This window comes from Barbus barbus, assembly GCF_936440315.1.
Source record: "Barbus barbus genome assembly, chromosome: 11".
Taxonomy (NCBI): Eukaryota; Metazoa; Chordata; class Actinopteri; order Cypriniformes; family Cyprinidae; genus Barbus; species Barbus barbus.
In genome coordinates, this window is record NC_136739.1 from 6216529 (window position 1) to 6231679 (window position 15151).

A 15151-nucleotide genomic window follows, 5' to 3' on the forward strand; every position below is an offset into this window, starting at 1 on the left:
AAACTTGCATGTGAAATTAGATACAGCAATGCTGTGAACATAGCAACAAGCTGCAGGTTTGATGTTAAGTCCAATGTAATCTTCACTGTCCCATCTTTAAATATAACAGTCTTTTAACAAAGCTGCATCACATTCAGAAAGGTTCACAAAACAACTGGCACACAGATGTGATGCTCAAACTGTGAAGGTTAGACTAAAATTATCAAAGACATTGTTAAAAATAAACTTCAACCACTCTCTCCTGACACTAGGAAAGGATTTGTAAAGATCCTGAGTGCATCGGTGCAGTACTTGCAGACAGCTCTATTCAATGAGCTGTGTCAGCACTTACTGATCCTCTTTGCCAAGTAACTTGGATCCATTCTGCATTCTTTTCCAGTCAACACAGCGTACATCATTCTTTTATTTTCATCACACAGTAATGGAACACTGGGAACATGTGGATCTGAGTGGACTTCCTGCTATCTTAATTTGTTTATTTACATGAATATAAATAGCAGTCCCCAAAGGAATTGTAATCTCATTTCCGTCTGTTCCCCTGGTTCCAATCAGGTGCTATTGGACCTGAATTGTGGATTTCAGATGCTGTGACATGATCACTTACATGTATAACATAACTGTTTTATCTAGCATGCCCATACATTGTCTGTCAGAAACTGCAGAGACCTTAAATGAAGACCTCTGAAAATCAATAGCTTTAAGAACAATTAGTTTCATTAAACTTGTCAGAGAAAACTAAATTCTAAACTTAATTATGGCACATAAAAACAGCAAATAAAAAGCATTATTTATTATTATTATTGAATAACACACACACACACACACACACACACACACACACACACACACATCTACATGATCTACATATGTATTTCCAATGCTATTCAATGTGAAAACTGTTTCATATAGTATAAATTGATGCTATAATTGTCACCCACACAAACTGCAGAACCTAATATTTACCAGTGGGCCTATAATTTAGTGTTCTGTTATTAAAATGGAACTGACATATTTATTACCATGTTAAATGCGGAAAATAAGAAAAAGATTAATCACAGTTAACTGACTCACTCAGCTACTTAAATGATATAAGTCTACAATATGTTAATATGATAAATAATTTATCTTTGTAATTATAAAGGTCAACATGGGAAAGAAAAGCAGAGAGGAAAACCAAGAGATGTCTCACAACTCAGAAACTCACAATGTGAAAAAGAAAATCTTTGTTGTTGGGTATATGAGTGATAGCTTAAACTCTGGTGTATACACATTTGACAGCATCAGCTGCTGGCGTCAGAGATCTGAGGCGTCAGTCGACAGGAGCACAACAGGCCAGAGGGAGAGGAAGAAGAGAGGTAAACACTCAGCCTCTCTGCTGGTTCCCTCTCTTTTCTTTTGCTTTCCTCTCTCCCCTCTGGTGTAGTGACCTCTAAATAACCGAGGCTGCTTAGTATCATGTTTTTAAAGTTCTCTAGGGATGGGAAAGGAGGGAGGATGTTCCTCATGGAGAAACATCTGGGTAGCTTCGTCACGGACAAGAATGCATCTCTTGCTGTGAGGTGGCTCTGGGATCATGCACCTACTCTCGTCCTGAGAGTGCCGACATTTTACTTCCGAGCATCTGCACGCCATCTCTCTGGGTCTGGCCTTTAGGCCTAGGGTCCAACCATGAGAATGTCTGGGATGCCACCCCATTAGCAGGCAGGGCATGTAGATAAATGAGGTGCAAGGGTTTGGAAGCAGCTGTGACTGCAGACCAGTGGCAGCGGAACCTCAGAGTGTGTCTCGCCCAAAGAGCCATAAATCATCTGGGCCCTGCGCTGGACCCCAATCGGCCATGCTAAAAGCCAATCAGGAAAATTACATGCTAACTCCCTGGGACCTATTTTCACTTTCTTATGAAACCATTAGTCACTGTTACATACTTCATAATAATAGAGCTACTGGTTGTACCACTTACGTCCACACCACACGGGGCAACTCGTAACAGACGAACCCTCTAGTGAATTGAGTCTTATTGCAGCAGAGGAAAGTAGAGTAGTAATTTATTTTGAGAAAAATTATTTTGAGATTATATGTTAATTGCCAGACACCGTGAAGTACTGCTACATACTCCCCGTAGAACACCCTGTTCTCAGTTCTAAGTTGGAAAGATGAATGTGCGGTCTGGTAACATCAGGATGCATAAAAGCCTTGTAATACAAATAAACAATATGGTCAAAAGTGCATAAAGTGAGGTCAGGAACTGACACTGGGTGATACTGGTGGCTCACAGTCACCAATCCAATTCATCGCAAAGGTGTTCAGTGGGGTTCGGGTCTGGACTTTGTGCAGGAAGTTTTTCCACACCACAAAGTGTCAACTCATTTCAAAACAGACCTTGCACAAGGGTACTGTCATGCTGGAACAGGAAAAGGACCTTTCCCAAACTATTACCACAAAGTACACAAATCTAGAATGTCATGAGTAAGATTTCACTGAAATCAAGGGGTCTTGGCAAATCTGTTAACCAAGGGGGTGTTAACTTTTGACCACGTTGTGTATAATACTTTGAATAACATCAGTACTACATCCTACATACTGGAGAAACAGGATGTCAGCAAATGTTTATCACAAACACTGCCTGTCTGACTGAGGACTGTTTCTGCAAACTGGCTCCAAAAATAAACCGATTTTGTCTAGAAAAATAATCTGCAGAAAATAACGCGGCCTCAAGAACTACTCAGTCATAACTGTATGTGACCAGCTGTAGGAGTGTGTGATTAATCTAGACCTGAGGGGAAGATACAAATTTGAGTTCAGGAGGAAGAGAGAGCATTTCCTCTAATTAGGGAGCATGAGAAGATGATCTGAACGTGACATTAAGCAGAAGAACAGCAGAAGGCAATTTGGGATCCGAACAAGCATCTAGGGCTCGGTCCAGAGCCAGTCCTCCTGGGTGACATACCTGGGCGCAGTGCTGGCCGTAATTTTGAGACTGCTGGGGTTGCGGATGAGCTTGTCCAGGATGCTGACAATCTGTTCAAATTTCGGCCGGTTGTTTCGGTCCTTCTGCCAGCAGTCTAGCATCAGCTGGTAAAGCGTGGCAGGACATTCCATGGGTGGGGGAAGACGATAACCCTCATCCACCGCTTTTATCACCTGAGGCACATGAGAAAATATTGCTAAGCTGACGTTCTGTCATTCTGTCTGAAGGTGCGGTCACATTTGCAAAGTTTTCCAGGCAAAACAGATTCATTGTCCATTGCCAAATATTCCAACAATGAAGCACAACTCACACAGAGGTCACTTCCAAACCAAGCAGTTTTCAATGTGAATCTGTTGCGAAATGGGGATATTTTTCTGTGTAGGGAAATTTTTCACCCTCACTCATTAATTTCCTATTGAAATGACTGGATTTCGCCTGTGAAAATTGGCTAACAACCATAAATGTGACCGTACCTTATCATCTCCTTTTGTGTTTCATAGAAGAAATTAAAACATAAAAGATCGGAACAACATATGGGTGAGTAAAATCTGTCAAAATTTCCATTTTTGGGTGAAATATTTCTTTAAAGATGAGGCACTGCAATTTGCCCAACTATTTTGTTAAATTTCCTGTCCTTTGAGCTCCTGAGGACATATTTCTTCCACACATGCCAACTGTCACCATCCAGTAGGATGAAACAAAAATAAAAGCACTTCCGTTCATGCAACAACACAAAATCAGCTGCCTCATAAGTGCTCCAGATCTGTAACTCCCTTTTGCTTTTCATTACTCGATCATCAGTGCTGCCATAAACCAGTTCAAATAAACTCTCAGGGCCTTATTTGCTCAGGGTGAAGTTACTGAACTGCAGCAACGAGGCCACTGCTCAGGGTCAGCGCTAAAGAACTAATAACAAGATTTCATAACAAACCACTACACATTTACCACAATTGCACACATGGCTCTTGTTCTTATCTTTCTATAAGAATTATAGCATAATAGTTTCTCTTTGCCTGTGAATTGAAAAGCACATTTTCGCCATTGGGTGCTCATTGTGAGTCTTTGTGAAGCTAGCCTTAGCTAGGTAACATTTTCATTAATTAAGAGCAGCATGGATAGTCTAGCCATGCAAAATAAGCTTGGTAGCTGGTTGATCATGAAAAATCTTGCTAATTTAATTATATTGTTTGCCAAAGGACAATTTACTCACTCCCATGTTGTTCCAAACTTAGGGGCCGTTCACACAGAACGTGTTTTTCCATTCCGCTGTGCTAATTTTCCATAGTTTGTTTTGTGTAAACACGTTAGATGGACATGTATGACTTTTGCAGCATCTCACACATGATATAGTGCTCTGAAAACACGGTGCTTAAGTTAAAATAAGTTTTAAAAACAACTTTTAAAAAACAAGACCTTGCGGTTTTCCCCCCATTCCACTGCCCCGTGTCGCGTTTTTGCTTTGAAAACTGACTTGTGTCTCTCATTTTTAAATGCAAAAAAAAAAGAAAGTGTTCTGTGCAAATGGCCTCCACTTATGAAAATTAACCATGGTTTAGTTTTGTAAAAGTGTAGTAAGCATGTTTTTTTTTGGCATATTGATTACCATTTGTATAACCACAGTTTTACTACAAATACCATGGTTAAACTATAGTTTGTGTAACAAACCCATTGTTAATTTGGAGTTACCATGGTTTAACTATATATTTTTTTGGCTTTATTTGTAGTAAAACCATGTGTAATTGAAAAATGTGAGATGCTTTTTTTTTATTAAGTGCCCCTATTATGGATTTTTGAAAATGACCTTTCATGCAGTGTGTAACACAGCTCTAAGTGAATGAAAACATCCTGCAAAGTTTTAAAACTGAAAGTGCACCGTGTAAAAAGTTATTGTCTCTCAAAAGAAAGAGTCGACTCTGAATCATTGAAACGAGTCATTTTTAAAACGAATCCCAAGCCGTTTCATGTTGACGTCGACATGAAACACTAGCATATTGCCCACCCCCTTGTTGCACACCAGACCTGGGAAATCTTGATTTTCATGTTGGTCCGAATGAAAATGCAAATTCATTCTTTTGGAGCGTTAAAAGCTCACAAACATTGCTTTAAATGAGATCGGACCAATCACTGCAGTGTCACGCAAAGGAGACGTTTGGAAAAATTAATCGTTTGGGAGTTGTTGAGCAAATAAGGTAAAATAAATGCATATTATAAGAAAATTAAAGTGTTTTTTGACCTTGCATGCATGTCAACCTGTTGTTGGGGACTCCCAAAACCAAAATATGAACCTTTCATTACCCATAATAGGGGCACTTTAAAAGTTGAACTTGTAACTTTTTAGAATTCTGCGTTTTTAGAACGCTGTGTAATGAGTGAGAAACTGCAAAAGATGCGAAACACAAGGGCTATGGTTAAACAAATCCGTCTAGCACATTTACATAGAAAAACAATAGAAAAGTAGTGCAGTAGAATGGAAAAACAGGATCTGTGCGAATTTTTCCTGTGGAATACAAAAGGCACATTTTAAAAGGCTCAAATCAAATCGAACATATGTCACACTGATCTATTTTGGCAGGCAAAATGTTGGATTATTCTGACAGCCGTTCTACTCACGTCCTGATTGGACATCTCCCAATAAGGTCTTTCTCCGTAAGACATGACCTCCCATAGGACAATCCCGTAGCTCCATACGTCACTGGCCGAGGTGAACTTGCGATAGGCGATGGCCTCTGGCGCGGTCCATCGGATTGGAATCTTGCCACCCTGTAAACACACAAAATCCATCAGTCAAAGAAACATTTTGCCATCTGTGACAATATCCAAATACATATTTCTACTATTAGTTGAATAACAAACGCACTCTTAACGTCCACATGCCAAATCATGTAATCTGTATGCATTGGCGTTTAAAACAGGCCATATGTAAGGTGTCAAAGCGGGTGAAGGGGGGATTTCTGAGAGGGCCATGCATCTAATGAATGAAATTTAAAGTTTGAAACAAGCTCTGAGATGCCATTAGGATATGATTGTGTTAGTGGAACTGACTGTACAGCACCAGTGTTAATGTGATTTTGACACAACCTCTAGCTGCACCACTAGTGCAAGGGACCCTGGCTCTATGCGGGCCCCTTCATTCAGCATTATGAGCAAATTATGGTTAGATTTGCCAATCTAGTGTGGTCTTTGCACTGCAAAGAAAAGACAGCATGTGAAGTAAGTACGGTTGAGTTTCCGTTTACAATATTTGATGAAATCTACACTTATAAGAATAAAGGTTGGTTTTGGCCTTTAACATCCACATAATCTTTCCAATCCACAAAAGGCTCTTTACAGTGGAAAAGTGGAAATTTTAGTTTTTTTAAATGTTCTTCACATTAACAAAAAAGAAAAAAAGAAAGTCTTTAAGAAAGTCTTACATTTTTTGGGAATCAAAAACGTTTTTCCTTTGCAATAACCCCTTTGGAGAGTATGTATGTGCAATGATCAGTGTTTATATGTGAATAAGCACCTAAATTAAATGTGTTCATTGATGTATCTCTTCAGAAGACATGGATTAAACCACTTGGATTACTTTCATTATGTTATTACAAACTTTTTGAAGCTTCAACATTCTGGTTACATAGACTTTCAATAGAGGGACAGAAATTTCTCAGGTTTCAGTAAACTACATGGAACAACATGCAGGTGAGTAACAGGTGACAGAGTTTTAAAGTTTTGGTTGAACTATCCCTTAAAGGCATAAAAAACAACTGAACGAGTCTTTTGGCTCTTTCAACTAAAAGGCAGGACTTCCTATAACCACCATAATGAATGTTGCGATTTTTAATTTCTCCAAGTGGTCCGGTTCCTCCACCTATTCTATCTTTGCTCTTGGTTTGTGGTTCACCACAACCTTCATTGATCCTGTCCTCATCTCTGAAAGCTGGCTGGGCTTGTTTCATATGCTCAGGTCCTCTCTCTCTCTGTGAGGATCAAAATCTGTATTTACCCAGCTCGGCTGCTGGGGTAACTCTACACTCAACCTTCATGAAGGAGGTAGACTGAGAGAGAATAGGGTAGAGCCAAAGTCAACCAGCAACCTGGCCAAGTCACACCATTCCTACCCCAAATTCTTCAAACACAAGGCCTTTAAAAAACAAACCCACTTGTGCACTGGCCTCCCCATTGAGCGTGTACAAACAGTCCCTGCAAGATCACTGCTAATGAATGTAAAATGTGACACAATGTATCCTTTGGGTTTAATAGAAAGGGAAGGCGAAAGTTGCCGGCATTCTTGTGGGTTCGAGGTTCTTGTAGCCACACAATGATGCGGTGGGGGGTCTAGTTGTAACGGTAAAAACATACATTTATGTTGGCTGTCAGACACAAGCAAAACCCAACAAATTTAGGTTTATCTAACTAATAACATGTTGGACCTCCCCTCCCCAGCATATGCCATACATCAGTGTAACACTTATGTTAGGTGACACTTGTATTGGTAATTTAAGCAGCAATATCTCTTAAAGCCTCACATGCAGTGGATTTATGCCTGACTCTAAGTGTATTTATGCATTAGTTATCTCTTCTGATAATGGATGTTGCTCTTAAGAATGAGAGTGACGAATATGGTTATTAATTCCAGGGAATGAAGATCAGACAAGCTGGCTGAGAGGAGACAGTGAGCTTGTCAATCATGGCCTGGCCCATATGCAATTTACTCTGTAGTTTTCTGCCGAATTGGGAAGCTGGTCATTCACATAGCCTGTCCCTACTGTGTCATTTCTGATGATTTTGTCAGGATGCTGCCCTCACTGTTTTGTCGGTCTTGTCTGTGTTTCATGTTTCTACGGTTGTTTTGTGTTTGAGCACATGGCTCTGTCTTTGTTGTTGTCTGCCATGTGCTCCTCCTGTCCTGCCTCCTTGTTACTTGTTACCACGCCCCCTTGTTTATTCCTTGTGGAGTTCTCGTTTTTCTGAGTATTGTCACCTGTCCCTCTCATTCTCTCTTGTTTGTCTGAGAACATGTGTTCCTCATGTTCTCCTGTCCTTTTATATTGTTCTCCCTTTCCCTCTTGTTTTGCCAGTTACCTAGTTGTTTGTAGATTCAGTCTCTCGTCAGTCTGGTCTGGTCTGGTCTAGTCTAGTCTAGTCACGCTGCTAGGCCTGTGCCGAGCCTGTGACATCACTAGTGTGGAGTGGAGTGTCTGGCCTCCGCTGCTAACCTCCGGCCTCCAGCTTTGCTGCCTTCACTGCTCTCTGGTGGTCTGCCATCCTGGACTGGACTCTGTGGCCGCTCACCTAGGCCGCCTGTCGTCATTCATTCCCTGCCTATTGTCTGGACCGTGTTCTCTTCCCTACTCGCCATCTCTTGTCCTGTCTGTTGTTTTGTTAATAAACTGTCAGCTCTATCCTGCATTTAAGTCCTCTCTCATAGAAACCCTGACAGTTTTCAGCTGCTAAAAGAGTCTAGTCCTCTCAACTCTTTTTAACACATTTTACCATGTTTCAAATCATTCCACAGAATCAGCAGAGATTGTGTCTGGGTCTAATCATGGCTGAGAGAAAACCTTTGGTTTGAGGCTAGCTAATAAAGCACTAAAAGATGTTCTAAGTTGAGATAGTTTCTCATTCCACAAATCTAAACCTTGTGAAGCAATTTTGTGAACTATGTGAACACAGAAAATGTATGTCTATCTATCCATCTATCACTATTTAAACATTTGTGGTTAGTAAGTTTTTTTTACTTTTTGTAACACAATGTTACAAAATATTTCTGCCTAAAAAATGCTGTTCTGTCTTTCATCAAATAATCCTGAAAAATTCCTGAAAAAAATATGGTCCCACTTTATAATAGGAGTCTTTAACTACTATTCACTTATGTTAAAAGAAGAAATAAATTATGAAATTAAATTAAATAACAGTAAGTACATAGCAGTTAAAGACGTAATATAAAGTGGGTAAAAATCTACTTTTTTTCAAAACTATAAAATTAAATTATAGTATATAAAATTTATTTGAGAATTAAATATATTATATTAATTCTACATTATGAATTCTAAATTAATATAGAATTACTTATATTTAAACAGAAATTGTTATTTTAATTTGAAATTAAATAATTAATTTGTTTTATTTTAAATTGTAATAATATTTCACAATATTACTATCCTTCCTGTAAAAAATAAAATAAAATGATCAAAGTTTTGCATGGCAATATTATCCTCTCAACTTCAAATCAGCTTCAGTAGACATATCATTTGAAATAGTTGAGAAAGCAACCAAAACATATTCAATTTAACTTCTAAGATGATTCAAATATGTGAGTATACAACTCATTTATGTTTTCATATGAGGCATAATAATAATAATTATTATTATGTAAAATTATTTTTTTTTATTGCGTTTTCCTTCAAATTCCTTTGGAAGTTCTTCTGACCTAATCAAGCCCATTTAACTCTGTGCTGTATGACAAAGTCAGGATGGACTTCGCAATCTCAGATGCTCCTGTTGGTGTTGACTTACTCTCGTGGTGTAGGCGGCTTCCGGGTCGTCCTCCAGCACTCTGGACAAGCCGAAGTCTGACACTTTACACACCAGATTGCTGTTGACCAGGATGTTCCGAGCGGCCAAATCTCTGTGCACGTAACCCATATCCGACAGATACTTCATACCAGATGCGATGCCACGTAGCATGCCGACCAGCTGAATCACTGTGAACTGGGCATCGTGTTTCTGACAGAGACGGAAAGAAGGGAAAAGTCATAAAACACAATGGAACATTGGTGACTCATATCTCAAAACACTGCCTGACATTTACAAAGTCATCTGTCATGAGCTAACTCAAAAGCACTCATGAAATGGTTTTGCTGAGAGCAGCAGATCTTTGACTTAATAAATAGGAGCGTTTGACTGTTTTTTCTGGTTCAATCCACGGTGTGCGGCAACTGAAGCCCACTGGCAGGCTCGCAGTGTTTACACTGGTGCATGTGAATAGGCCTTTTATATGAAGAATGATATGCTCAGGACTTAAGAGATAAACACCAGGGGAGGAAGCGCTTCAGTAGGAGAGGGAAAGACTGGCCGGATGAGTGAGATAGCATTGATTTGTCAGGGAGCTCTGGAGAAATGGCTTTCTATACCAAAAACAGGCAAACTCAAAAACACTTTTACTCATCTTCATGTATAGTAGCTCAAAATCGGTTTAATTTTATTTCTTCCATAAAGCCTAAAAGAGGAAATTTTGAAGAATGTGCTAGTTACTCTTTTCCAAGCAGTTAAAATAAATGCAAACCATTATTTTTTAGTTTTACTGATTTACTATTACAGTTTTTGTTAATATTTTGATTTTGTGAATGTTTTGAGGATTTTATTTGTATAATTCAATACAATATGTAGTAGTTTTGTTGTGCTTTTATTTATTTATTTGTTATTAATTTTTTTATTTTAAATATAATGAGCTTTTATTAAGTTTTATTGAGTAGTTTTGATGTGATTTAATTAATTAATTAATTATTTTTAAACATGTCTATATACGTTTTATTAAGTCGTATCTAGTTTATTTAGTTTTAGTTATTTTAGTACATTAAAGGGTCATATAATGTGATAAGTTTTCCTTTGTCTTTGGGGTGTTACAAGCTGTTCATGCAGCTTGATCCATAAAGTTGCAAAGACTAAAGTCTCAAACTCAAAAAGATATTCTTAAATAAAAGTTCAGACTCGTCCATGCCTTCCTAAAGTCTACGTCATTGTGTTTTGGAAGATTTGCCACCAGCCAACTGTTTATGCAAAGAAAGAATGCATAATTTTTTTTATATATATATATATATATATATATATATTAAATGTAATGTTTTATATTATATCGGTTAATGTTTATTTTATTTCAAGCAATACTTATTTTTTTGTTTGTTGATTTGTTGTTTGGTTTTAGTTTTAAAGTTAATAACTCTCATGCAAACTGGAGCTTTCAAGTTTTTAAAAAGGATGCACCATAAACTATTATAAAAGTAGTCTGTAGGACTCATGCATTATATTTAAAATCTTCTGAAGTCATATGATAACTATAGATAAGAAACATAGATTAGAAAATGTACGTTGTTATTAACTAGAAGAATAAATATGAAATTTGTTGATGAATCGTTGAAGTCTGTGTGTTTTTTTTTTTTTTTTTTATAATTTGCTTGATCCAGTTTCAGAAATCTGGTCTGAATGATTTATTCACAAATTCACTTCTCTCATAAACTTTCATGAAGTCACCAAGAAAAGCTAGGGCAGATGTCAAAGATGTTTTTAGTCAATCACTTCTTTCAGTCTATTTCTCACACAAAGCTATCTTGTTATCGCAAAAGACTTAATATACAGCATGGGTCATATGAACAACTTTCATGATACTTGGTTATTCTGAACTTGACAGCTCTGGTTACCATACTATCCAATTGCATAGAAAAAAATCAGTGCATCCTCCAAAACTGTCTGCTTTTGTGTTCCACGGAACAAAGAAAATCAAACAGTTCTGGAACGACATGAGACGTAAACAATGTCAAAATCGTTATTATTGTTTGAACTGTTCCTCTAGTTGTCCAATGCGAGTCTCCCTTTCATTCCGTGTCTCTGTCCACCCTATTTTCACTTTCTTTCTATGTGAGTGTTTATGCACTGCATACAAACTAAGTTTGGATGAAAATAACCCTGGACCACCTGGAAGAGAATGGCGCTGGGAGAGGTTCAAAGGCTTGCTAATAATAGTGACATGAGCAGTGGCGAGGAAACGCGTTGGAGGGAGGATGACAGATCTCTTTGATAGAGTGCAGGCCAGGCTGCAGTGCGCAGGAAATTGCTGCAGAACACTGCAACTTTTCTCTGGTTTCTGGGAGTGGGATCCTGTGCAGACACATGTACAGGTCCTGCTCACTCCACTCCATTTGCTCAGGTTGTTTTAATAATCTGCCTTTGAATTCTCATTTCAATAGAGCCGTTAGTGTCCACTTTTTCGTTGGCCTTGATTCTGGATTTTTTTTCTTCTTTGGACATGTTCTGACAACAATACAAACTTTGAATGGACATAAAAGTATTTGAAAATCAGGAAAGGATGTACTTAAATTATTATCAATAATAAGACTTTTGAATGTAATATACATTTAAAGTTTTTTACAAAATATTATTAGATATACTCTAACAACGTTTCTCTGGTAACACTGACTTCTCTGATTGGTGGATCTTTCTTCAGGATTATGGGTAATGTAGTTCTCCACTATAAATTTCACTATTCAACTATTTTTTTTGATAAAACATCAACTTGTGGATTCTATATCAGGCCAGAGCTTACTGTCATTGTGTCTTAAAAGGTTTGCACATTTGAGCTAGAAATTAATTAAAATAAGTGTGATTTTACTCCCATAACCCAAATGTTGCTACAATCACTGTAAATGTATTATTCATTGTACTGCTCAAGTCTAAATCACTGGACATTTAGAAACTCTACATTGGACCCCTTTGTGCATCTCTCAATAAATTCTCTCTGAACAAAAATGAATTTGCTCCACATTTTCAGATATTTTAACGAGTGAGAGGTCCATCCAATGCATCAAAGTCTGGCGTGTGAATTTTGTTCTCCAAATAGCAGACTGTCTGGCAAGCGCTGCTGGTGGTAAACTGTTGAAAAATGACACAAGGCTGATAAATTCATATGTCAGGTGTATTAGAGCCAAGGCAGGACGGCCGCAGCCAAAGGTTAAGCTGACCCATTTAATGAGCTCATTAGCGCATTTATCAGCACTTTTCAGATGGGCCGTCCCACAGCCTGTTGTTTGCTTGTTTATTTCCACAGTGCGAGCGACGGGCAAAGAAGAAGTCATCTGAAGGACAGAGCATGCCCAGTCTGTTTAACTGGCACGGCCAGGCTGGCAGGCGGCGCGCCAGTCTCCCCAGTGCCGCTTTGGGTCTGAGCGTGAGCGAATCCGCTCTCTCTTCTGAAGACAAGCCTGGTCTGTTCTGCGTGAGAGAATGAGGCCATTGTGGATATAAGCTCAAGTGAAATCCTGACACTACAAAGCGTTTGAAACACAGGTAGTGTCGGTGTCTATTTAAAGAGGCCTCGGCTGCGAATACGAATGTAATGAATTTGGGCAGCGTTGTGAACACAAAGGCACCGTAAAAAAAAATCTAATCTCTCCGCAGCAAAGAGAGACAGGTGAGCCAGCAGAGAGCATTTTGTGTCTATTTGTATAAATGAGAATGAAATGTTCAGAGAGCTTGGGAGAATGTCAGGCATGCTGTGATAAGCAGGTACTGTGAGAGGAAGCAGGAGAAGCTAAGATGCAGATGGGTTTTTAAATGATTTTATGATGAGCCCTCTGTGCTTTTCCTCTGATCATACATAATGGAGTCTCATTAAATGCGCTCAGTGTCACACTCACTCGCAGGAAGCCATCCAAAGAGCCGTTCTCCATGTACTCGGTCACTATCATCACGGGTTTACCTGAGGAGAGAGAAAATTCAGACGTGTCTCAGTCTAATCGAGCAAAGATGTGCCAAAATTGAGCTGTGCTTTGCTGCAGTGGTGTCATTTCTGCTGGAAGGTTGAATTACCCAATTTGCAAATTAATGAGCTAATGTTGGACAAAAGAAAACATCTTCAAAGACAGAAATTTCAAGAGAAAAATATAATGCATTCAAAGGCATGGATAAATTTGACCCATGAGTTTAGATAGCATGACGACTTTCAAAGTTATTTCAATGACGACGCTGAATCCGTCAAGAAGAGTTTTATGAGTGAACGGGTCATGAAACCTGTCAAGAACAGTTTTTGCATTATTTTCATGGTAATTAAGCACGTTTAAAAGTCTGGGGTCAGTAAGGTTTTTTTTAATGTTTTTGAAAGACATCTCTTATGCTTACAAAGAGTGCATTTATTTAATAAAAAAATACAGTAAAATATTGTGAACATTGTGAACTGTCATATAGTATTATGACAATTTAAAATAACTGTACTATTTTAATATATTTTAAAATGTAATTCATTCTGATTTTTCAGTGTCACGGGGTCCTCCAGAAACATTTATATTAAATAGAAATCTTTGAAATGTATTATAAATGTCTAAAACTGTACCTTTTCGATCGATTTTATGACCATTTTGCTGAATAAATAAATAAATAAATGTGTGTGTGAGTGTGTGTGTGTATCTCTCTCTCTCTCTCTCTCTCTCTCTCTCTCTCTATATATATATATATATATATAAATATGACCCAAAACTTTTGAATGGAAAATAAAATAAAATAAAATATAAATATTGATAAAATAAAATACAACTATGAGAAAACATAATGTAAGGAATAATTGACAAGGGGCTGTTGAATTATTAGAAAAATAATGCACACTTGAGGTAGTGCGCGGAGTGGCCGTTGTGCATTATTTTTCTAATAATTCAACGGCCCGGAGTCAATTATTCCGTTATAGTACGGTTGCCACACCCCAAGACATCGATCAGATGATGTATTTCAAGGTATTTGTCCGGTTTTTGTACTTAAAACGCTATTGTGAGTAGGATTACTCATTATCTATTACTAGGATTATCTGGATCCAACTCCTCCCACCTTACATAGACCTAAACCTACCCGTCTCCACCCCCTGATCCCTAAACCCACCCATCTTCACCCCTAAACCTACCAATCTCCACCCCCTAGATGTAGATCCAACCCCGCCCCCTGGATCTTTGTTCTGCAGTGAGGGGCTACTGGATAAAATCGTCAGAGTAGCGCTTACAACATTAGCGTGTATTTTTAACGTGTGCGCAAACTGTATGTATGTGCATGTTTGAGGGCGAGAGAGATAGAGTATGTGCTTTCCGTACATAATAAAACATAATTTTGCGGCAAAAACATGGAAATGATCTGCCGTTGTTGTCATATTGCTTACTATATTTATTTGTTTGGCTAGTGTCGTTGTGGGTTTTGGTTATTTTGCTGTGAAGACCTTGAAATACCTGAAATCATTTGGCAAAGTGATATGGAACATGTAATACGGTCAAGAGCTGCCTGAAACTACGTTCCCCTAGCGTTTCCCTGAAAATAATTGCACACCAGAACGTTCGTCAGCCAATCAGATTAATGTGTATATTATTTTACACTTTTATGTGTATATTATTTTATTATTTCATTACCAAAAGTGACATAAAATTAGCCATTTTTTGACAAATTATCTTGCTTTTA

General features: G+C 38.2%; 1 protein-coding gene across 1 annotated transcript in view; it reads right to left on the reverse strand.

Annotated features, from left to right (window-relative positions):
• The window catches only part of LOC306877180 (ephrin type-A receptor 3-like), a 127364-nt gene that overhangs the window by 11435 nt on the left and 100778 nt on the right, over positions 1 to 15151 (reverse strand). The window contains exons 12-15 of the mRNA XM_079428757.1: positions 13360 to 13421; positions 9467 to 9676; positions 5579 to 5728; positions 2948 to 3141 (exon numbers count right to left, since the gene is read on the reverse strand). Of these exons, the coding sequence (XP_079284883.1) occupies positions 2948 to 3141; positions 5579 to 5728; positions 9467 to 9676; positions 13360 to 13421 (616 nt within the window). The remainder of the gene's footprint in view (positions 1 to 2947; positions 3142 to 5578; positions 5729 to 9466; positions 9677 to 13359; positions 13422 to 15151) is intronic.